We start from the raw sequence: 25,448 nt of genomic DNA, 5'->3' as shown, positions 1-25,448 counted from the left end.
GGAGGAGTGGCCTAATGGTTAGGGTGGTGGACTCTGGTCCTGGGGAACTGAGGAACTGAGTTCGATTCTCACTTCAGGCACAGCTCCTTGTGACTCTGGGCAAGTCACTTAACCCTCCATTGCCCCAGGTACAAATAAGTACCTGTAAGCCACATTGAGCCTGCCATGAGTGGGAAAGCGTGGGGTACAAATGTAACTAAAATAAATAAAAGTGCATAAGAATATAAGATGCGCCATATGGATCAGAACATAGGTCTTTCAAGCCCAGCTTCCTGCACTAGAAAGCAGCTTGCAGATCCAAGAGACCAAATTTATTCCTTATAGTTCTCTCCCAAGAATAACTGGTGGCTGTTTCCAACTCTCTGACTAATTATTGTTCGGGCCTTTTTCTCCAAGAGCTTGTCACAAGATGATACCTTTTATATTGGACTAATTTAATACATCTTTTATTAGCTTTTGAAGGCAATACCTTTTATGCTAACTGGTACCGGCGCCGCCCGCTCAAGGAAAATTACAATATTTTAAGGTAGGGCGAGGGCAGGAAGGGAACGAGGGCTAGCCTATCGGGCAGCTGAGGGGCGGGCAGGCTTGAGATGATTGACGACGGGGGGGATCAGGGGATCGGGCTGGAAGAAGGCAGGAAATGGCTGGCAGAAGGTTGACATGGGCTGCTGAGGGGAGGGGAGAGGAGGGTTGCTGGATATGGGTGGATGGAGAGGAGGGTTGCTGGACATGGATGGAGAGGAGGGAAGAGTAAGCAAGGAGATGAGATGAGGGAAAAGGAAGAGAGAAAAATTGCACATGGAGGAAGAAAATAGGCAGAAGCTGGATCCACTAGACAGTCAAGTCTGTGGAGGACCCAGCTTTTACTTACGGATATAGGGCAAGAAATGAAGAAGAAAGGCGGAAAGTAAAGAAATAAATGGAAAGGAAGCCCTGGAAACGGAGTTAAGAGGACAGATAGCAGCAGAATCGGATACTGGGCCAGCATGATCAGAAAAACAAAGTCACCAGACAACAAAGGTAGAAAGGATCATTTTATTTTCATTATAGTGTTTGGTTTATGTTCACTTTGAGAATTAGGTGCTCAACATTAAAAGTTTATATTTATTTACTTATTTATGGCATTTTATCCCACATGAAACATGAATTAGGGTGTTTTGTGGCTCTACGCGTATCATGATATTGAGATCCCTTGTTTCATATTGTTGACGGTCTGCATTTTGCGTATGGGTGGTATATTGGTGTATTAGGTTCTGCCCAGTGTAATATTTATGGTACAGTAAGGTTCTGAGTGTGTTTTTGCACAAAGTTGTGCATAGTGTTTTGCAGTTGAGCGATTAGTATATTTAGTATATGCTTTGAGCAACCACTTTTATTCTTTGATATATGATACATATCTAAATTTAATAAAAGGTATTAATTGTGACTTATTTTTGTTTATTTTTTCTGTGTGTTATCAGACAATTATGGATTTAAGTTCCACCCCAACCCCGCCCTCTTTAGCCTCCCCAAACAGTTGGGCCACCGACCACCTATGGACAAGTGGTTTTCATAAGCCAACATAATAAAAAGAAATATTTTCTTTCATACAGATCTCTCATATGTTTAAACATAACTATATTTTGTCCTTGTGATGACGTGTACTGTGCCAAAACTGGAATTATGAGATAGAATAATAGAATTCAGTAACATCCAAAACGTTTTAATTAACTTTATAATTGTCATCTCATTTGGGTAATAACTGAGAAAATGCTGTTAAAGAATTATATTAGAAAGCATGAAGACGACTTGGTTAACTTCTGCTTTATATCATCCAGTAGTAAATAGTAGTAATAAACAATATTAAATGCATTTTTATAATATACCACTGCATTCCACAAAACAAAAAAAGCAAGTTCCCACAAACCATCTTTCTATTTTGATCTAGGCACAGGAAAAAAATTTTTTTAAATGCTCCCAGGTTTCAGTTTAATTCATGTCCCTATAACCAGCTCCTCCAAATGACACATTGATTACGATTTATAACAAATTACTACTGTACCTATGAAAAGTTATTTGGTTATTTAATTCCTCTGTGTACATCCGTATGCTGCACAAGCTGGCATCTTTAAAAATACGAGATTAAATAAAAATGCTACCAGCAATAAAGAACGACAATGTGGATGCAGCAGCCCGTTTCCTATTTTTAACCAACCTCCTTGTATTCCTATAGCCGGCAGTGATTCACAGTCAGAGGCCATCTCTGTGGCTTTTCTGCTGCTGCGTCCCGCTGTTTGTACTGCAACTTCCTATTTTGATGCTGAGCAGTAAGTTGCAGTAGAGGGCGGGACAAGGCAGGAGGAATGCCGTGGAGACATTCCTACTGTGAATCACTGCCGGCTGCAGGATCCTGTAAGTGAGACCTGTGGAGAAGAAGACAGGAAGGGAGGAAAGGATTTCTTTACTGTGGGAACAAAACTTTTTAGTGTTCCCACAGGGCGGTAAAAAGTTTTGTTCCCACACCCATCTGAAATGAGCGAACATTGTTGTTAAGTGAGTGACGATCCCGATTTGTATGAGCGATCACTCGCATGTTCAACTTAAGGGAACACTGCTCAGAACCCCTTGATGAAATATCTTCTCGTTATATTTTTATTTAAACAACAATTCTCGATTATAATATCTTGCTCTTTTATATGCTTTCCTCAGAACTGTCCCAGGATAACCTCTCAGTTCAAGCTTCTGCATCATTTCTTTAGCTTCAACTTTAAAATTTGTCACGGAAGTGCAATTTAAGCCCAGCAGTTTTTCACTGTATGATAGTAAATAGTTTCAGGTTAATAGTTTTGAGTGCCTGTTATCCTAGCATTGTTGTTTTCAGTGAGCCTCTTAGCTAGGGATTCCCAGTTGTGAGAATACAACTCCAAGGGGAGGTGGGAAGGTATGGCAGAATACTTGGCCTGCTTGTCCTCAGAGAAAGCAAAGTTACTCACCTGTAGCAGGTGTTCTCTGAGGTCAGCAGGCCAAGTATTCTGACATACCCTCCCACCTCCCCTTGGAGTGGTATTCTTTAGCTTTTTAAAAAGTAACTGAGGAATTCACGATCGTGCGTCGAGCATGACGACACCAGTGCATGCATGGTGGAATGCTGATAGAAAGTTCTAAGTTAATATTGGTAGTCAGTGTCTGCACTGGGCTCCGTCGAATGACATTGCCCAGCTTTGAGAATATTTGGCCTTCTGTCTTTGTAGAACATCTGCTACAGGTGAGTAACTTTGCTTTACTTAGCTGTAACAGAGGTTCTCGTTGCACAGTAGGAGAACAAATGCTCTTGTGTCCCCTTACAGTTGAAATAGCCTAAACTTTGGGATAGATTGAGGGGGAGGAATAATAGTTGGAGGAGTGGCCTAGTGGTTAGGGTGGTGGACTTTGGTCCTGGGGAATTGAGGAACTGAGTTCGATTCCCACTTCAGGCACAGGCAGCTCTTTGTGACTCTGGGCAAGTCACTTAACCCTCCATTGCCCCATGTAAGCCGCATTGAGCCTGCCATGAGTGGGAAAGCGCGGGGTACAAATGTAACAAAAAAAAATAGTCACACACAAGAGAACATCCACTTTTGCGTAGAGTTTTCTTGTTGCACAGTAGGAGAACAAACGCTCTTGTGTCCCCTTACAGTTGAAATAGCCTAAACTTTGGGATAGATTGAGGGGAAAGAATAATAGTTGGAGGAGTGGCCTAGTGGTTAGGGTGGTGAACTTTGGTCCTGGGGAATTGAGGAACTGAGTTCGATTCCCACTTCAGGCACAGGCAGCATCTTGTGACTCTGGGCAAGTCACTTAACCCTCCATTGCCCCATGTAAGCCGCATTGAGCCTGCCATGAGTGGGAAAGCGCGGGGTACAAATGTAACAAAATAAAATAGTCACACACAAGAGAACATCCACTTTTGCGTAGAGTTTTTCTAGTCTCTTTTTGTCTATTAGATTGTAACCTCTTTGAGCAGGGACTGTCTCTCTTTGTTAAATTGTACAGCGCTGCGTAACCCTAGTAGCGCTCTAGAAATGTTAAGTAGTAGTAGTAGGGTTCTGGGAGAGCAGATATGACCTGGAGCACTCAGGGATGTAGCCACTCATATGTGGTTAATATACTCTGCTGTCCAAGGAGAAACTGTGTTACAGGTAAGTAACCCTACTTTCAGTCCGTTTATCAGAATATAACAGAATGCAAAACCAAGTTTGCTGATTTTTCATAGATAAGGAACTGGAGAAGTATGACGTGATTAACAATGCTAGTATTGCTGCTAACATATATACTTTTAGCATTTATACTGTGTAAGCTCAGTACAAAATTTCACTCATATTTTTATATTTGAAGGTGCTGGAGGTGGTCTAATCTCCAACTTTGAACAGTTGGTCAGAGGTGTATGGAAGCCTGAAAGCAATGAACTGCTAAAGATGTCCTAGTAAGTTTATGAAAACAATATTCAACAGCAAAAACAAGATACAAAGGCTATGCATGCTTGTAGTGTACAGCAAGTCTGAACAGACAAAATATGTCCAAAATATCAGGTTTTCACACCCCCTTCCCTTCTCTCTCCCCCTCCCCCCACACACACATATGTACTCTCTCTCCCCAGGTCAAGGATAGGTCCAGAACTGTGCCTCAAATAGGATCATGAATCCTGGCCTTACCCACACAGTATTCTCTCATTCTCCGAGGACAAAAAAGACTGCTTGTTCTCACATATGAGTGACGTCCACGGCAGCCCCAGGTCCGGAAAATCTTCCTAGTAACAAAGGTTGCTAAAGCCGAGCGCGTGGGTGCGCGCACATCTTCCCGCCCGTCGCGTGAGAGTCCCGCTTCAGTCTTCTTTTTTCCGTGGTCAAGAGCGGCTGTTTACGGCTGTTCTGTTCCCCCAGAAAAGAAGAGCCTTCAATTTAGCCGGTTTTTCGCCGATTTTCTTCTTCGTTTTTCTGCTCGTGTTCGAGCTGTTCCGTTTTTTCTTTAAAAAAAAAAAAAGTTTCCTTATTTTTTCTTTAGTTTAGCCCTCAAGTAAGATTCCTTTCGTTTTCGTGTGCGGCCTTTTTGCCCGCTCGTACGGGTTTTCTCCCCTTTTTTGTGCCCTTCCTTTGGCACCATCGCAAATTTTGATTTCGCCGCCGCTATTTTTCCGTCGATGACATCGAGGCTCGCCAGTGGCTTCAAGAAGTGCACTCAGTGCAACCAGGCAATCTCAGGCATGGTGTATCCAGTGCCTTGGGCCCGATCGTCGCCCGAACGCATGTAAGTTGAGTCTTAGCCTTAAAAAGCAGACACAAGCGTCGAGACAAGCTCAAGGGGAACGACTGTTTGGAGCTTTGCCCGGTACTTCGACGTCGACAGCGGTACTGAAGTCGTCGGTGGTGTCAATGTCTGCACCGCAGAGTGCATCGACCTCAGGAGCGCAGGTAATAGCTATCCAGAGACCATCACACGCTGGCAGCAGTGAACCATCGAGTGGGTCTCCACCTGCCTCGAGGGCTCCTGCGGTACAGGCCCATCGGGACTGACCCCTTTCGGACCCGACCTCAAGGAGGCGTGTGGATTCCACGTCCTCGTCGGTACCGAGGGGTACCAGTGACATGCCTCGAGCGAAGGCAAAGAAGCACCGTCATCGGTCCCCTTTTCGTCATGGTACCGAGAGCTCCGGGGTGTCAAGGGAATTGGCACCCGTGAAGCGTCGACGCCGGGAGGACCGCTCACCCCCCATACAAGAGGTGTCGATGTGACGGTCTCCGAACAGCCGGTACTGCCGCCTCCTCCTTTTCGGCAGATTCTGGCCTCAACTCCTGCACCGATTCCACAGCTTTTCTCGACACTCTTGACAAGCGCCTCCGAGCCATTTTTCCAGGGCTCCTGGAAGGGCTGCTGCAACCGTCTGTTCCGGTACCGGGGGTGCTTGCGCCGTCGGTACCGTCGATAGATGCGGCGGCTGGCTCCCCGCCTGTGGTGAGGTCTTTGACGTCTGTGCCGCTTGCGGCATCGACCTCGGCTGCCACCCAAGTTGACTCTCCGTCGACATCAATGGAGGGAGCTTCATCGCCGCTGGCACAGGAGTCAACTTCTCGGCATCGTCATCGAGGACATAGTTCCTCGGCGTCGAGGCAGGCTCAGCATCGGACTGCAGTCAGAGAACTCCTGTCCGATACCGAAGGAGAGGCCTCGTGGGAGGCAGAGGAAGACCCAAGATATTTCTCTTCTGAGGAGTCTTGTGGCCTTCCCTCTGACCCTACTCCTTCGCCAGAGCGAAAGCTTTCTCCCCCGGAGAGTTTGTCTTTTTCGTCCTTTGTCCAGGAAATGTCTACGGCCATTCCCTTCCCGGTGGTAACTGAGGATGAGCCCAGGGCTGAAATGTTTGAGGTCCTGGACTATCCTTCGCCACCTAAGGAGTCATCCACTCTTCCTCTACATAATGTCCTCAAACAGACATTGTTATGGAACTGGATGAAACCATTATCTAACCCCACAATTCCCAAGAAAATTGAGTCCCAGTATCGGATTCACGGGGACCCGGAGTTGATGAAGACCCAGTTGCCTCATGACTCGGGGGTTGTGGATTCCGCTCTCAAGAGAGCCAAAAGTACGAGAGATTTCGCCTTGGCGCCTCCGGGACAGGAAGCTCGGATTTTGGACTCTTTTGGGAGGAAGGCCTACCAGTCAGCTCTGCGCATCTCCAAAATTCAGTCTTACCAGCTCTACACGAGCATTCACTTGCGGAACAATGTGAGGCAACTGGCGGACTTGGTCGATCAGCTCCCTTTGGAGCACGCCAGGCCTTTTCAGGAGGTGATCAGGCAGCTGAAGGCGTGTCGTAAATTCCTGTCCAGGGGTATTTACGACCTGGACAGGCCTTCTGTATGCAAATTCCTGTCCAGAGCCGCTGCTCAGGGTATAGTGATTTGCAGACTCTCATGGCTGCGTGCCTCTGACCTCAACAATCGAGTCCAGAAGCGGCTTGCGGATGTTCCTTGCCAGGGGGATAATATTTTTGGCGAGAAAGTAGAACAAGTGGTAGAGCAGCTCCACCAGAGGGAAACCGCAATCGACAAACTCTCCCACCGGGCGCCTTTAGCATTTACCTCATCAGATAGACGTTTTTACAGGGGAAGGAGGAATGCTCCCTATGCTTACAATAAGTGTAGGTACAATCCACCTTCCTGCCAGCCTGCTCAGGCTCAACCCCAGTGCACTCGTTCACGTCAACAGCGTGCACTTCATCAGGACCCTGCAGCTCCCCAGCAAAAGCAAGGGACGGGCTTTTGACTGGCTCCAGGCGAGCATAGCCGCAATAAAAGTGTCTGTGCCGGACGATCTACCGGTCGGGGGGAGGTTAAAATTTTTTCACCAAAGGTGGCCTCTTGTAACCTCTGATCGGTGGGTTCTTCAAATTGTCCGGTGAGGATACTCCCGCAATTTGATCTCCAAACCTCCAAATTGCCCATCAGGAGCTCAGTCCTTCAGCTTCCAGCACAGGCAGGTACTTGCAAAGGAACTCTCCACTCTTCTCAGCGCCAATGCAGTCGAGCCCGTGCCACCGGGGCAAGAAGGGCTGGGATTCTATTCCAGGTACTTCCTTGTGGAAAAGAAAACAGGAGGGATGCGTTCCATCCTAGACCTAAGGGCCCTGAACAAATATCCGATTCGAGAAAAGTTCAGGGCACCCTTCTTCCCATCATTTAGAAAAATGACTGCCTATGCTCCCTGGACTTGAAGGATGCTTATACACACATCCTGATACTGCCAGCTCACAGGCAGTATCTTCGATTCCGTCTGGGAACACAGCACTTTCAGTATTGTATGCTGCCCTTTGGGCTCGCCTCTGTGCCCCGGGTGTTCACAAAATGCCTGGCGGTCGTTGCAGCGTCGCTACGCAGGCTTGGGAGTGCATGTGTTCCCTTATCTCGACGATTGGCTGGTGAAGAACACCTCGGAGGCAGGAGCTCTACAGTCCATGCAGATGACTCTCAAACTCCTGGAGCTACTCGGGTTTGTTATAAATTACCCAAAGTCCCATCTCCTTGCAGTTCAACAACTAGAATTCATAGCTCTGCTGGACTCTGACAGCTCGGGCCTATCTTCCCGAGGCGAGGGCGGACAACCTTCTGTCCCTGGTTTCCTTGGCCAGAACGTCTCAGCAGATCACAGCTCGGCAGATATTGAGACTTCTGGGCCATATGGCCTCCACAGTTCATGTGACTCCCTTGGCCCATCTTTACATGAGATCAGCTCAATGGACCTTGGCTTCCCAGGGATATCAAGGTGCTGAGGATCTAGAGGATGCAGTCCAGTTGTCCACCGTTTTTCACAATTCCCTGCTATGGTGGACAATTCACTCCAATTTGACTTTGGGACGTCCCTTCCAAATTCCTCAGCCTCAAAAAGTGCTGACTACGGATGCATCTCTCCTAGGGTGGGAGCTCATGTAGATGGGCTCCACACTCAGGGAGCTTGGTCCCTGCAGGAGTCAGGTCTTCAGATCAATCTCCTGGAGTTGCGAGCGATCTGGAACGCTCTAAAGGCTTTCAGAGATCGGCTGTCCAATCAAATTATCGAAATTCAGACAGACAACCAGGTTGCCATGTACTATGTCAACAAGCAGGGGAGGCACCGGATCTCGCCCCCTGTGTTGGGAAGCTGTCCAGATGTGGTTTTGGGCCCACCGTCACGGCATGTTTCTCCAGTCCACGTATCTGGCAGGCATAAACAGTCTGGCCAGCAGGTTGAGCAGGATAATGCAACCTCACGAGTGGTCTCTCAACAGAGCAGTTGTCCGCAAGATCTTCCGAGCGTGGGGCACCCCCTCGGTGGATCTTTTTGCCACTCAGATCAATCACAAGGTCCCTCAGTGCTGTTCCAGACTTCAGGCCTACAACAGGCTAGTCTCAGATGGCTTTCTCCTACATTGGGGGTCAGGCCTTCTGTATGCATATCCTCCCATACCTCTGGTGGGGAAAACTTTGCTGAAACTCCAGCAAGACCGCAGAACCATGATTCTGATTGCACCCTTTTGGCCGCGTCAGATTTGGTTCCCTCTTCTTCTGGAGTTGTCCTCCGAAGAACCGTGGAGATTGGACTGTTTTCCAACCCTCATCACGCAGAACAAGGGGGCGCTTCTGCATCCTAACCTCCAGTCTCTGGCTCTCACGGCCTGGATGTTGAGGCCGTAGATTTTGCCTCCTTGGGTCTTTCTGAGGGTGTCTCCCGAGTCTGTCTTGCTTCCAGGAAAGATTCTACAAAGAGGTGCTACTCTTTCAAATGGTGTGACAGCAAGGCCCTAGATCCTCGCTCTTGTCCTACACAGACCCTGCTTGAATACCTTCTGCACTTGTCAGAGTCTGGTCTTATGACCAACTCCGTAAGAGTTCATCTTAGTGCTATTAGTGCTTATCATTATCGTGTGGAGGGTATGCCTATCTCTGGACAGCCTTTAGTTGTTCGATTCATGAGAGGTTTGCTTTTATCAAAGCCCCCTGTCAAAACTCTTACGGTGTCCTGGGATCTCAACGTCGTTCTCACCCAGCTGATGAAAGCTCCTTTTCAGCCACTGGATTCCTGCCATCTGAAGTACTTGACCTGGAAGGTCATTTTCTTGGTGGCTGTTACTTCAGCTCGTAGAGTCAGTGAGCTTCAGGCCCTGGTAGCCCAGGCCCCTTGCACCAAATTTCATCATAACAGAGTAGTCCTCCGCACTCACCCTAAGTTCTTGCCAAAGGTTGTGTCGGAGTTCCATCTGAACCAGTCAATTGTCTTGCCAACATTCTTTCCCCGTCCTCATTCCTGCCCTGCTGAACGTCAGCTGCACACATTGGACTGCATGAGAGCATTGGCCTTCTATCTGGAGCGGACAAGCCCCTTCAGACAGTCCGCCCAATTGTTTGTTTCTTTTGATCCCAACAAGAAGGGAGTGGCTGTAGGAAAACGCACCATATCCAATTGGCTAGCAGATTGCATTTCCTTCACTTACGCCTAGGCTGGGCTGGCTCTTGAGGGTCATGTCACGGCTCATAATGTTAGAGCCATGGCAGCGTCGGTAGCCCACTTGAAGTCAGCCACTATTGAAGAGATTTGCAAAGCTGCGACGTGGTCATCTGTCCACACATTCACATCTCATTACTGCCTGCAGCAGGATACCCGACGCGACAGTCGGTTCGGGCAGTCAGTGCTTCAGAATCTGTTCGGGGTTTAGAATCCAACTCCACCCCCCTAGGCCCATGTTTGTTCTGTTCCAGGCTGCACTCTCAGTTAGTTGGTAAATTTTTTAGGTCAATCTCAGTTATGTCCTCGCCGTTGCGAGGCCCAATTGACCATGGTGGTTGTTTTGAGTGAGCCTGGGGACTAGGGATACCCCATCAGTGAGAACAAGCAGCCTGCTTGTCCTCGGAGAAAGCGAATGCTACATACCTGTAGAGGGTGTTCTCCGAGGACAGCAGGCTGATTGTTCTCACAAACCCGCCCACCTCCCCTTTGGAGTTGTGTCTTCCCTTCTCTTTGTCTTGCTACATATGAGACTGGCCGGCACGAGCCGGTTCGGGCGGGAAGACGGCCGCGCATGCGCGGTGCGCATGGGCGCGCGAGGACTAGCAAAGGACTTTGCTAGTGAAGTTTCCGATTGGAGGGGCTGCCGTGGACGTCACCCATCAGTGAGAACAATCAGCCTGCTGTCCTCGGAGAACACCCTCTACAGGTATGTAGCATTCGCTATATTGCTCGATATAGCCGGCTGTCCCCAAATATTCAATTGATATCCGGCTATTGTAAGCTGTCACATCAGGCCGCTTATACAGTTGGTATATTTTTAGCCGTTTAAAATTAACCAGCTATCTTCGAATATCAACTTGGCTGATTAACTTTAAACCGGCTAAAAATAAACCAGGTATTCAATGTCGGTCACCGGAAACGGCCCAGCATTGAATATGCAAGCTAACTGCGGGAGTTAGCTGAGCTCCCTCCCGCGGTCTGAATATCAGCCCCCATGTTTCTATGCTACAAGTACTTGAACTGCTGCTCCCATCAAAATATTTTGGGCCATTTTGTGCGTCTTTATTTTTCTGCAATACTTAGTCTAATATGGCCTATTTTTGAATACAATGTGTCTTTTCTCTGATTTTTCTCCATGTTAAATTTGGTCCTGTTCTGTAAAATTTTCAGAGAGATATTTCGCCCTCAGACAAATATATTCTCAACCGTATAATTTATTTCCAATGTTCTGCTGGGTGAGGAAGAATAAAAAGGAGGCATGAGACACAGAATGAAATGTTAAAATCTTAAAAACAAAGATGATTATTTTAAAACTCTGTGCGCGATTTTCATATGGAAATGCTGGCACTTACATGTGGAAATGGCATCCACATATGAAGCATGATTTTACAACAGCTACGATTTACAGGTGGATGCACTAGCCTCGTTGATACATCCATGTTTAGAAAAGAAGTGTGTTGGAGGTATGGTATGGACAGTATGGTATGGACAGTGCTGTGGATACATGTTTGAATGCCTCACAGATGTCCTTCCTTTTTAAATTCAGATTGCTCCAGTTTAAGAGAATTTTGATATCAACGAGTCTATTTTGTTAATCTCATGAATAGGAAGCAGGGCCAGTGTAAAAATAATGAGCACCCTATGAAAATTTCAGCCTTGCACCCCCTGCCCCTAGTTATTTATCAGATCTCTAGATTGTTTGCTCCTCCTCCGAGATTATGGTAAGTGAACTCTATAATCATGAACATCCTCCAAACATTGTATTAAAAACAAATTGTACATCATCCCTTCAATATGTACTCCTGCAAGAGCAGCGCAGAATCTGCGCTCTGAGGCTGGCTGGCCTCCCTGCCACCCCCCTGAGCCTTGGTGGGTCCTCCCTAGCCTGCAGCAAAGGATGGCTGACTGGCTCCTCCGCTGCCTTCCTGGGTCTACCTGAGTACATCCTGGTGGTCTAGTGGCCTCTTCTGGTGCAGGAAAGAGCCTCCCTCTTTCCTTCTCGCTGCTGCCACTTCAAGCGGTAATCTTGTGAGACTGCCACAGAAAGTCTCAGCGGCCATTTGGAAAAAGCGGCGGCACCGATCCAGAGCAGCGACAGCTGGCAGGAAAGAGTGTTGTTCTTTCCTACCTCAAAGAGGTACTCATCCAGCTCCTGTTCCTATTTTGGGTGAGTACAGAGGTGGGCTGAAAAAAACATATATGTGGATGGCATGTGGGTGCAGGGCGGGAGCAGTAAAAGAAAAAATAGTGAATGCTATATCTGTGTGTGTGGGTAGGTAGGTAGAGGGAGGGGGCTTTAAAAAAGATGGATGCTATGTGTGTGTGTTTGAGGGAGGAAGGGAGGGGGCTGAAAAAAGGTAGATACTGTAGGTGGATGGAAGGAGGGGGTTGTAAAAAAAGAGTGGATGCTATGAGTGGGAGGGAGGGAGATAGCTGTAAAAAAAAGAAAAGATGGATGCTGTGTGAGTAGGTGTGTGTATAGAGGGAGGGAGCTGTAAAAAAAAAGTGTAAAGTGGATGCTATGTGTGGGTACAGGGAAGCGGCAGCTGGCTCTATGCCTGTGGTGAAGTCTCCGACACTGGTGCCGCCTGCGGCATCGGCTGCCACCCAGGTCGACTCCCCGTCGACATCGCTGGAGGGAGCTTCATCGCCGCCGGCATGGGAGTCGACCTCGACATGGCCATCGAGGACATGGTTCCTCGGCGTCGAGACAGGCCCAGTTTCAGACTGCAGATAAGGAACTCTTGTTCGATACTGATGAGGATGCCTCGTGGGATGAAGGGCAAGATCCCAGGTATTTCTCTTCTGGGGAGTCTTGTGGTCTTCCCTCTGATCCTACTCCTTCACCAGAAATAAAGCTTTCTCTCCTGGAGAGTCTTTCTTTTTCTTCATTTGTCCTGGAAATGTCTGTGGCTATTCCCTTCCCTGTGGTATCTGAGGATGAGCCCAGGACAGAGGTGCTCGGTCCTTGACTATCCTTCGCCATCTAAGGAGTCATCCACGGTTCCTTTGCATAATGTGCTCAAGGAGACACTTAAGCGGAACTGGATGAATCCCACCATTCCCAAGAAAGCTGAGTCCCAATATCAGAGTCATGGAGAACCTGAGCTGATTAAATTGCAGTTACCTCACAACTCTATGGTTGTGGATTCCGCTCTGAAGAGAGCCAGGAGTTCTAGAGACTTTGCCTTGGCGCCCCCGGGGAGAGAATCTAGAACCCTGGACTCTTTTGGGAGAAAGGCATATCAAGCCTCTATGCTCGTGGCCAAAATTCAATCTTACCAGCTCTACACGAACATTCACTTGAGGAACACGGTGAAGCAACTGGCGGACTTGGTTGATAAGCTCCCTCCGGAGCAGGCCAAGCCTTTTCAGGAGGTGGTCAGGCAGCAGAAGGCGTGTCGTAAATTCCTGTCCAGGAGTGCTTATGATTCTTTTGATGTTGCATCCAGAACCGCTGCCCAAGGTATAGTGATGCGCAGACTCTCATGGCTGCGTGCCTGTGACCTGGACAATCGAGTCCAGCAGCGGATTGCGGATGTCCCTTGCTGGGGGGATAATATTTTTGGTGAGAAAGCAGAACAAGTGGTTGATCAGATCACTGAGCGGGAAACTGCTATAGACAATCTCTCCCACCAGGCGCCTTCTGCTACTAGCTCATCAGTTAGACGATTTTTCTGGGGAAGGAAGAATGCTCCCTATGCTTATAACAAGCGTAGGTAAAATCCTCCTTCTCGACAGCCTTCTCAGGCTCATCCCCAGCGCGCTCGTTCTCGTCAACAGCGTGCGCCAAGGCAGGCCCCTGTGGCTCCCCAGCAAAAGCAAGGGACGGGCTTTTGACTGATTCCAGTTGAGCATAGCCGCTGTACAAGTGTCCGTGCCGAATGACTTACCGGTCGGAGGGAGGTTAAAACTTTTTCACCAAAGGTGGCCTCTTATAACCTCCGATCGGTGGGTTCTTCAAATAGTCTGGTTAGGATACTCCCTCAGTTTGATATCCAGACCTCCAAATTGCCCACCGGGAGCTCAATCCTTCAGCTTCCAGCACAGGCAGGTACTTGCATAGGAACTCTCCACCCTTTTCAGCGCCAATGCGGTCGATCCCGTTCCACCAGGGCAAGAAGGGCTGGGATTCTATTCCAGGTACTTTCTTGTGCAAAAGAAAACAGGGGAGATGCGTCCCATCCTAGGCCCAAGGGCCCTGAACAAATTCCTAGTCCCTCAAAATTTCAGCATGGTTTCCCTGGGCACCCTTCTTCCCATGATTCAGGAGAACGATTGGCTATGCTCTCTGGACTTAAAGGATGCTTATACACACATCCCGATACTTCCAGCTCACAGGAGGTATCTTCGATTCCGTCTGGGAGTGCAGCACTTCCAGTATTGTGTGCTGCCCTTTGGTCTGGCGTCTGCGCCCAGGGTCTTTACAAAATGCCTGGCAGTAGTTGCAGCGTCGATACGCAGACTGGGAGTGCAGGTGTTCCCTTATCTCGACAATTGGCTGGTGAAGATCACCTAAGAGGCAGGAGCTCTACAGTCCATGCAGATGACTATTCAACTGCTGGAGCTACTCGGGTTTGTTATAAATTACCCCAAGTCCCATCTTTTCGCTGTTCAGAAACTGGAATTTATAGGAGCTCTGCTGGACTCACGGACGGCTCTTGCCTATCTTCCGGAAGCCAGAGCATACAATCTTCTGTTTCTCTAGTTTCCATGGCCAGGGCGTCTCAGCAGATCACAGCTTGTGAGATGTTGAGACTTCTAGACCATATGGCCTCCACAGTTCATGTGACACCAATGGCCCGTCTTCACATGAGATCAGCTCAATGGACCCTAGCTTCTCAGTGGTATCAAGCTGCAGGGGATCTAGAGGATGCAATCCAGCTGTCCACCGATTCTCACAATTCCCTTCAGTGGTGGGCAGTTCGATCCAATTTGACCGAGGGACGTCCCTTTCAAATTCCTCAGCCACAAAAAGTGCTAACAACAGATGCATTCCTCCTGGGGTGGGGAGCTCATGTCGATGGGCTTTCACACTCAAGGAGTTTGGTCCCTCCAGGAAACAGGTCTTCAGATCAATCTCCTGGAGTTGCGAGCGGTCTGGAACGTTCTAAAGGCTTTCAGAGATCGCCCAATCAAATTATCCAAATTCAGACAGACAATCAGGTTGCCATGTACTACATCAACAAGCAGGGGGGCACTGGATCTCGCCCCCCTGTGTCGGGAAGCCATCCAGATGTGGCTTTGGGCTCGCCGTTACGGCATGTTTCTCCAAGCCACTTATCTGGCAGGCGTAAACAACAGTCTGGCCGATAGATTGAGCAGGATAATTGAACATCACGAGTGGTCGCTCAACTTGGGCATCGTTCGCAAGATCTTCCGAGAGTGGGGCACTCCCTCGGTGGATCTTTTTGCCACTCAGGTCAATCACAAGGTCCTCAGTTATGTTCCAGACTTCAGGCCCATGACAGACTAGCGTCGGATGCCTTTCTCCTTCATTGGGGGAGCGGCCTTTTGTATGCATATCCTCCCATACCTCTGGTGGGGAAGACTTTGCTGAAACTCAAGCAGGACCGCGGAACCATGATTCTGATTGCACCCTTCTGGCCACGTCAGATTTGGTTCCCTCTTCTGGAGTTGTCCTCCGAAGAACTGTGGAGATTGGACTGTTTTCCAACCCTCATCACTCAGAACGAGGGGGTGCTTCTGCATCCCAACCTCCGGTCTCTGGCTCTCACAGCCTGGATGTTGAGAGCATAGAATTCGCTTCCTTGGGTCTCTCTGAGGGTGTCTCCCGGGTTCTGCTTGCTTCCAGGAAAGATTCCGCGAAGAGATGTTACTTTTTCAAATGGAGGAGGTTTGCCGTCTGGTGTGATAGCAAGCCCTAGATCCTTTCTCTTGTCGTACACAGACCCTGCTTGAATACCTTCTACATTTGTCAGAGTCTGGTCTCAAGACCAACTCCGTAAGAGTTCATCTTAGTGTAATTAATTCTTATCATCAACATGTAGAGGGTAAGCCTATCTCTGGACAGCCTTTAGTTGTTCGCTTCATGAGAGGTTTGCTTTTGTCAAAGCCCCCTGTCAAACCTCCGCCAATGTCATGGGATCTCAACGTCGTTCTCACCCAGCTGATGAAGCCTCCTTTTGAGCCACTGAATTCCTGCCATCTGAAGTACTTGACCTGGAAGGTCATTTTCTTGGTGGCTGTTACTTTAGCTGGTAGAGTCAGTGAGCTTCAAGCCTTGGTAGTGCATGCTCCTTATCTCAAGTTTCATCATAACAGAGTAGTCCTCCGCACTCACCCTAAGTTCTTGCCGAAGGTGGTGTCTGAGTTCCATTTGACCCAGTCAATTGTCTTGCCAACATTTTTTCCCCGTCCTAATACCTGCCCTGCTGAATGTCAGTTGCACACCTTGGACTGCAAGAGAGCATTGGCCTTTTACGTGGAGCGGACAAGCCCCTTCAGACAGTCTGCCCAAATGTTTGTTTCTTTTGATCCCAACAGAAGGGGAGTCGCAGTCGGGAAACGCACCATTTCCAGTTGGCTAGCAGATTGCATTTCCTTCACTTATGCCCAAGCTGGGCTGAATCTTGAGGGTCATGTCACTGCTCATAGTGTTAGAGCCATGGCAGCGTCGGTGGCCCACTTGAAGTCAGCCACTATAGAAGAGATTTGCAAGGCTGTGACGTGGTCATCAATCCACACATTCACATCTCACTACTGCCTTCAGCAGGATACCTGACGCGACAGTCGGTTTGGGCAGTCTGTGCTGCAGAATCTGTTAGGGGTTTAGAATCCAACGCCACCCCCCTAGGCCCATTTTTATTCTGTTCCAGGCTGCACTCTTAGTTAGATTTTCTGCTTTGTAGGTCAGTCCACTTAGAGATGTTCACCTGAGTTCTTCAGCCCTCTGCTTCGTTTCTGTTCCTTTTATTTGAACATCTGTAACGTTTAGTCCACCTAAATCTGCAGTTCAGCTATTCTTTTTGTGAAGCAAGCAAACAATAACAGGAAACAAATACTGATTGCCTACAATTATTATAGGTGTTATATTAGTTTAAGGCTAATCAAAATTATTTTATGGCCTCAGCTTTGTCCCTTTCAACTTTGTTCCCTGCAGGATGGTCTTATTACATGCTTTGTTCCACGCGTAGGCCATTCTTTTCTAGTTTCTGCTTACATTCTTAACCCTATATACTCCTAAGCATGTGAGATTCTACCCCACAAACAATGCATTGCAATAATCAATGTGTGAAACTACATAACCTTAAAGCCACTGGGCAAAATCGTACTCTGAGAAGTAACTCCAAACCTTACGCAATTGATGCAAATTATAAAAAGAAGAAGAAACCATTTGAGAAATATGGCTATCAAAAGTTAATCCAGTGTCCAAGAGTACTCCTAGACTATGAATAGTTGTCCCTTCCCATAACAAAGATGGATGAGGGAATTTAAAATTAACTCTCCAAATCCATAAAAATTCAGATTTAGAATCATTCAATTGAAATTTATTCTTCATCATCCAACTCTTTATTTCAATCAAACAGCTCTGCAACTTCTCCAGCTGGGTCTCTCGGGCTGATCTTAGTCCAAATGAATGAGGATTTCATGCCTCAAAGCAATAGCAATAATTGGGTGCACATACAAATTAAAATGCAGAGGAGACAATAATGCACCTTGTAGTACACCGTACTTCAAAAATTTGGGCCTAGAAAATTCTGATTCTAGTAACCCTCTGAGACCTGTTTCTAAAAAAGGTACCGGTAATTGCAGCCAGTACAGTGGTAACTAAAGGAAGTTGCTGCAGAGGGTTCTTCATCTGTTCTTTTAACTCCACAAACTCTTGTAATTTCTTGGGTTCAACAAATAAGTAATAAGGAAATAAAACACAAGGGAATCGCTCTAGGAAGGTCCCACCTAGGGCAATGATTCTTGGTTTCTCACGACTGGGTTGACGTCCACGGCAGCCCCTCAAACCGGAGTAAAAATCTCGCACGCAGGGCACGCCCACCGCGCATGTGCGGCCGTCTTCCCACCCGTGCGCAACTGTTCCCGCTCAGTTTTTTGCTTTCCACGCTGGAGAAAGACGTCTTCATCCCTCTCCGTGTCAGCCCCGGAAAACCGATTTGCGGCCTAGTCCGTGCTTTTTTTTTTTCTCTCTCGTTGTTTGTGCGTTCAATCTAGTCAGCAAAATAGAATGATCAAGTGTATCAACAGCAGCGTTTAAATCCAATAATACCAATAAAACATCTTTCCCTTTATCTGGGTACTTCCAACAATCATCAACAATATCTAACAAAATATTTCCATACTTTGAAATTTCCTAAATCGAGACTGAAACTCAAAAAACTCCCTGCTTCTATGGTGTTGATTTCAATGACCCAATGCTCCTGGCTTGGCCTACAAATCAGCGTGGATGTCCTTCAAGTCCTCTTCTTCTTCATCTGTGATTTGTAATAAATAGAATATTGAAGAGTCCCTTCATTTCAACTTTATCCTTAGCAACGCTAAGAAAATGTCTACCTAGGAGATTTACTGGGAGGTGAGAGCTAATGAGGAATGGAAGGTGGTATGTGTGTCCATGCAGGTTCAAAGCTAAAGGTAATGATTTAAAATGAGAGATTTTTATGCACCCTGATACCTTCACACTGAACCACCAAAGCTCCCGCAAGGGCTTGGCATATCCATGCGGGGGACATCCTGATATCTCAGAGCAGAATAGGTGGCTCCTGAGTACAAAATGAACCTGCAGGTTCTTCCTTCCAAGCTTTATTATTTCTCAGTACATGCCGAGGAGGCTCAACTATGTGTTCTTCAGAAGAAGTTCTTCTGTCCACTTAGCAAGATCTTGGATTTGCCCCAGGCTTTCCTCACTGGTCGACCTCCTGTTTCTTTTTTTTTTTTAATTTTTAAATTTATCATTTTACTTAATTACATTCACATTTATCACGTAAATGTAAGGAAAAACAGAAATTAATATAAGGAAAAAGAAAAAACATTTTCTCTCAACAATATATATAATTGTCCACAATTGGGGGATCCAAGATCAGGAAAACAATCTCAAAGAAAATAAGAAAAACACCAAGTGGTTAATCTTACAAATTCATATTTTCTGAGGGAGGAAGGTTAATCGGTAATTGCAGCCGGTACAGTGGTAACTAAAGGAAGTTGCTGCAGAGGGTTCTTCATCTGTTCTTTTAACTCCACAAACTCTTGTAATTTCTTGGGTTCAACAAATAAGTAATAAGGAAATAAAACACAAGGGATTTGCTCTAGGAAGGTCCCACCTAGGGCAATGATTCTTGGCTTAAAAGCCAAGAGTTCACACGTCCTAGTCTGCGATTCCCTTGACATATCAGGAAATATATTTATCTTTGAACCCAAAAAACTATCAGCCATGTATCGGAAATGCAATCCTGTTTCTTTTCACTAGCTTCTTAACCTTCTGACGGCATATCTCATGCCATTCAACATCATACGTATGCAATATCCTTCCTCAATGTTGTCAAACAATTGTTCCATCTCTGGTTCCCCTTCCAATCGCTCATGCACTGTTCATTTGTTCTTTCTACTCATTATTATCATCAATTGATTTTTCTAACACACTTTCCAGTTGTTGCAGAAAACATTTCAATTCATATGTATTCTTGCCCAGAACCTTAGTATATGATTGATGCTGCTCTATAGGTAAATTTGCCAATTTCAGTGAGTTTCCAATAATTAATAAACATTCTCGCTCCTCTGCGGACAGAAGGGGATTCTTCTTTTCTACCTTGCTTCAGTTCCACTAAGGTAGCACCGGCCAATATGGCACTAACTATATATGTATCTCCTCCTCATACACAGATGGAGCACTTGGTGCTCACAGAGGAAGAAGTGAAACCTGCCCACAATGACATTGTAAGTTGTTGAATCTTATCTTTCTAACTTTGGTCCCTTCTTCGGACCAAAACTTAGAAGCAGTTCTCTCCCACTCTTGTTTTTGTGCATCCTCTTGCTATCAATACAAAACCTGTCAGTCATGGCCTTTCCGATCTCTTGCATGGCATTCTGAGTGTAACTGAGTTGCAAGAAACAACAGTTTTTCCACAGAAAAAGTTATGTTCACAGGAAACTTGAAGCATCTATTTCTTTCAGTCTTCCAATGCTATTGGGGGATTGGAATGAGTGTTCCCTGATCATGACTTCTCATCATAACCCCAATCGGGCCACCACTACATGTGGCATTCTTTATTATATCCTGTAACAATTCCTTACCCCGTGCTCCTTGGAACAAAAAGAACCCATGGAGGCATATTTTCAAAGCACTTTGGGAGGCTAAGTTCCATAGGTTTCTATGGAACTTTGGGAGGCTAAGTGCTTTGAAAATAAGCCTCATGGTCTTACCAGAATGAAGATCCATTGGTATGTCCCAGAGAGGCATCCGAGCCATGGCACAAGCTGTTAACTTGGGACACCTACTCGACTCTGTACCTCCCATTGCTGAGAGAGGCCAAGAGAAATAAGACACATAACACAGCCTCTTTCCAAAAGAAATATTGCCTAACTGTAGTCTCCCACTGAAGTTTACCTGAGCTTTTGAGCCCTCTACTTCACTACTGTTCCTTTTATTTGAACATCTGTAATATTTACGTCACATAAATTTGTAGTTCAGCTATTCTCCGAGGCTGCTTGTTCTCACATATGGGTCGACGTCCGCGTCGGCCCAGGAACCGGCAATTTTGCAAGCAAAATATAAAAAAATTTTGCCAGTCTTCTGGCGCTCGTGCAGCGCGCACCGCGCATGCGCGTTCCCGCTCAGTTATTTTTTCTCCACGGTGAGGTGCGGTCGAGTTTTTTCCCCGCTCCTCTCAGGCCCGGGAAAGAGTTTTCTGCGTTTGTCCTTATTTCTTTCTTTTTTGTTAAGTAGGATTACAGTTAAAAAAAAAAAAAAAAAAAAAAATTCCTGTACTTTTCTTTACTTTTTTGCCCCTTTTAAAGTTTCCTTTGTTTTTCGTCGTGGCCGGCTTGTTCCCTTCTTTGCGTGTCCTTTTTTATTTTAACAGGCACGATCGCGTCTTTTGATTTCGCCAAAGCCATTTTTTCTTCCATGTCATCGAAGATACTGTCGTGAATTAAGGGGTCCCGAGCCCCCCCCAAGAAGGCTTAAATGACCTTAATCTGACTCCATCTCTGAATAGCCCTAGAACTGGGGCAATCAGGGGGTTGTGAAGTTCTAAGAGGAGTTGCCACTGAAAGAGACGTTAGATCTAAGAGACCCGCATTAGTCCGCCTCTCAGCACTGGCAAGGAACAGATACCAGCCTTATGACAAACTGGATTTAGGTTACAAGTTATATAATGCAGCGAGTGATAGCCTGATACAGCAGAAGCATTTATACTTACAGCCTTTCATCATTAAGTTAAGCCCACAAATCATCATTTCGAATAAGGATTTTATTTGTACATCAGGCTTTAATCAGGTACATTCAGCAGACAGATTCTGGGTACAACCGGACAGAGCTTCGCCGTCTGACTGAAGCTTTGGAGAAGACTCTCTAACCAAGCCAAAATCTTCCTTCTTTTATACTCTATCCTCTCCATAGAAGTGAATGGTGAGATACCTAGCTAATATTTCGCATTTCTGAGAGCATACTTTCCCATGCTGTCTGCTGTCGGATGTGCCCACCTCCTTCCGTTCTCAGCTACTGCTAATTATCAACATGTTCTGGGAAGCGTTGAGATAACAGTTTCACATCTTCCGGCTGCAATACTTTTCATACCATCTCAATACCTTTCATACCATCTCATGAACTCTGTATTACCTCTGTATCATTGTATACCAAAACTAATAAGCTCCATTTTATTCATCTGATCTTTCATTACAGGTGCTATATTTGATTTAAAAGTTGTACCATTATTCAGACCTGCTTTTTGCAGATTCTCAAATATTAAATCACTTGCTTGTTGTTTGGCCTAGTTAGTACTTTTTTCCAGTTTAGGCTGTTTAAGGTATGTAAATTGACCCACCACTATTCCAGTGGATGGATCCCAAGCGGGGACACATATTAACTTACAGGAAATGCAAGTCCTTGCTCAGCCAGTCATAGATTTTTAAACCTAGCTGGTATTTTTACAGCCTGAGTCCTAAAATCTGGCCTTCCACCCTTCCGGTGGGCATCCAGTGAGGGCCTCTTGCTGTAGTATAATTATACATTCCCCACTTGTCACCCCCTCTGGAGAGGGGTGACACAAAGCTCGTCAAGCTCGTCATCATCCATTCCAGAAGGTGGCAAGCTATCAAACGAGAGGGGGAGTTTTGGTCTTATGGGTTGCTAGCAGATATTATGCCAGACAGAAAACTTCATTCGTAGGTGGTATATTTCTGGGCATATGGAATTCCCTTTATATTACCCAACCCCTTGGGCTTAATCTTGATGTTACCCCTCTTGAGGCGTACTCAAACCTGTAATGAGAGAGGTTTTATGATTGGAACAAAACCATGAGTTCATCTACAAAATCCCATGAAATATAGGTATGCGGGTAATAGCAATTTCAGGTGGATCATACTAATAAACACTTTCAGGTCTTGCTATGACTTCTATTGTATCTGTTGCATAGTACATGGGGAGATAATCTAATGTATCTATATCAGTGGTCCTCGGAAGGAATAGTGGTTTTGATTAAGCATTGTTATGGGCTCAACAAATATGTGGTTAGTATTCAGATTGCAGGCTGTTTAAGGTTGTAGGTATTCAGAATCCTTAAACAGGTCGGGATTCTTGGACCTTACTAGTACTCATTATTGGCATCCAATCATGAGCACTAATAAGTGGATAGCAAGTATGAGGTTGCCTCATACAGCAAAAATGGTCAATCCTAGGAAAATTTATATTAACCAAGGTCATGCATGGATCTTGACATATGCATAATGACCTGGAAGTATGGGAAGCATTGTATATATCCGTTACCCCACTTGGAGCTTAGTCAAACCTACAGAAAGACATGCAGCTCAAGTAAGCCTACACCAAAGTTAAACAATTGCATAACAGGTTGATACTAACAGAGTTTACATCTACATTATGATATCTTAGCCAGTATTAGGGTTTGATGTTACCCTTGTATCTGAACAATATCAATTTCAATTTAAATTACATAAACAGAAATAACGGGGAAACTCGTGGAAAAACATTTAGAACAATAAAGGAAATAAAACCTTTTCAATATCTAGACAGGACTGCTGCTAAACTGAAAATAAAACATAATATGAATCTATAATGTCCATAAACAGCAACAGTAGTTCTCAAATTAAGTATCAGTTCAAAAAGTTTCTTTCATCGAACATGGTCGAGGCGGTGGAAGTGTTGAAGAATCTGGACGGAGTTCTGGAAGATCCAACAGGGCTGGGTTTTCAGGCTGGCTTGCTGAAGGAAGTTGCCGGTCTTGAGATGGTTAGGCTGGTAACATCTGGTTCTGCGGCTGAGTAAACACGTATCTCTTTCACATGTGGTCCAGTAGTTTGCAAGGTGTAAAGATTATTGCCACAACCTTGGGAGATCTAACATCATTTGGACCTTAAAGACGTACTTATGGTGTACAAATTGGGATCTTTCCATGTCTTTATTCTACCATCAACTTAAAATTAAATAAAAAAAAATTGGAATTGGGATTTGGAATTGGGATTTGCATAATATATCCCCACTTCTGGCTTGCATAATGTGCGAGGCAGATTGGTAATTTTTAGAAAGACATGATCAAATAACAATGGTAAAGTATATGGAACAAAAGAGAAAAACAATTAAAATTTAGAGATGATGGTAAATGTTCAATTATTGATGTATGGAGGGCAATGCGTCGCCATTTATCGCCAATAGATATGGAATCTTCACCTACGATGACTACCATTCACCAAGGGTTGAGCCCTCAGCTGCAGGAGGCCAGCAGGACTTACGAGTTAGATGATTCAGAAAGAAGGGTAGAGGCCAAAGCTTTGTGTAACTCCAGCAAGTGGAGAGCCTATCTCTTTTGCTCATGGACCAATTGATGCATCTGTTGAAACTCATGTTAAATAATGTCTCGGTTCTGAAACCAGGTAATGTTGGGGTCTGTGCATCTGTCTTTTAATTAAGCGATTCTTTGCTGCAACATAGCCTTCAGATCAGATACATTATCGGGTAGCTCTTCTTTGCTAGCAGTCGTCTCCTCCATCTGGGGAAAGGCAAAACTTAAACAGACCAGTAGTGCAATTTATGTGGTTAAGTTATTGAAAGAAGTCAGAATGCTAGGAGGCGGGTCGTGGGTATAAATGGGGTCCAGGAAGGAGGCATGGAAAAAAACAAAGCATTGAGAATGGAAAAAATTAAAAAAATTTAAAAAATTAAAAAAATTAAAAAATTAAAAAAATTAAAAAAATTAAAAAATTAAAAAAAGCACCCTGAAGGGTGTAAGATAAAAATAGGCTTAATAATAAAAAAACAAAATATGATACATCTGAATTGCAGCAAGGCATATTCAGAAGGCAATGCCAGAAAAAGGTTCCTTGAAAAAGACAAATGAAAAAAACATTCAAAAGTGCAGACACCAGTGATTGACCTTCACATAGAGTTTAAGTAACCCTTTTCAATCAGACAAAGAAGTAGGAAGAAGCATATCGCTTCAAGACAAATCCACCACGTGGCAAGAGTTAGTTGAAGCAAGGTGTTAGTTAAATACACAAAGCATAAATTACACACAAACAATCTACATCAGTTTTTCTCACAATCACTCACAGTGAAAGACAGAGAGACAAAAAGAGCAATAGTTGCCATTCCTGTTTCGAATAGAAAGGAATCAGAAAGTGGAGTGCATAATTTTCCTTATTCATGTCTGAAAGCCTCACCAATTCCCAGTTCAAGAATACTACAAAATCTATGAGCAGCGCAAAATGATCCCCCAAATGGCCAGTTCAAGGGAACATTTCTCCGCATTTATTCCATATAACGGATAATGGTTATTAAATATTTCTTCTTTCTTAGACAAGGAAATAATGAAAAGCTTTCAGATGTCACACATATCATAGAGAGATTTCAAAAATGAAGGCTTTATATTCATGAAAAAAACTAAAGAAGTGAATGTCACATCAATTTAAACAGCATAACAGTTAAAGCAGAAAACATTTTAACAATGAGCAATATACAGCTTTTATTTAAAAGGGATCTCGTATAAAGTAAAATGGCATAAATAAGTCAGTTCAGGTATATATATAGAAATAGACATAAATGAATATCCTCTGGGGATCGCTCATCCCTGCAGTTGATAAGAACTCCCCAGGGAAGGTATGCATAAAAGCAAATAATTAACTTGCTGACTCAGTTAGGTCATTTGTATGGTACCATAAATATACACTTGAAATTAAACCTCGAAAAATATAAGATGAAAACATGTCACCTGTAATATAAACAGAAACATCACACCAATACATATACAGAG

At 45.2% G+C, this 25,448-nt stretch overlaps 1 protein-coding gene across 1 annotated transcript in view; it reads left to right on the top strand.

Annotated features, from left to right (window-relative positions):
• TMEM38B (transmembrane protein 38B) overlaps positions 1 to 25,448 on the top strand; it is a 469,261-nt gene that overhangs the window by 188,760 nt on the left and 255,053 nt on the right. Inside the window, exon 4 of the mRNA XM_030194322.1 lies at positions 4,357 to 4,444. Coding sequence (XP_030050182.1) covers positions 4,357 to 4,444 — 88 coding nt within the window. The remainder of the gene's footprint in view (positions 1 to 4,356; positions 4,445 to 25,448) is intronic.

Source organism: Microcaecilia unicolor, chromosome 2 (assembly GCF_901765095.1).
Source record: "Microcaecilia unicolor chromosome 2, aMicUni1.1, whole genome shotgun sequence".
In the NCBI taxonomy this organism is placed as follows: domain Eukaryota; kingdom Metazoa; phylum Chordata; class Amphibia; order Gymnophiona; family Siphonopidae; genus Microcaecilia; species Microcaecilia unicolor.
This window is presented reverse-complemented; position numbering and strand designations above follow the sequence as displayed.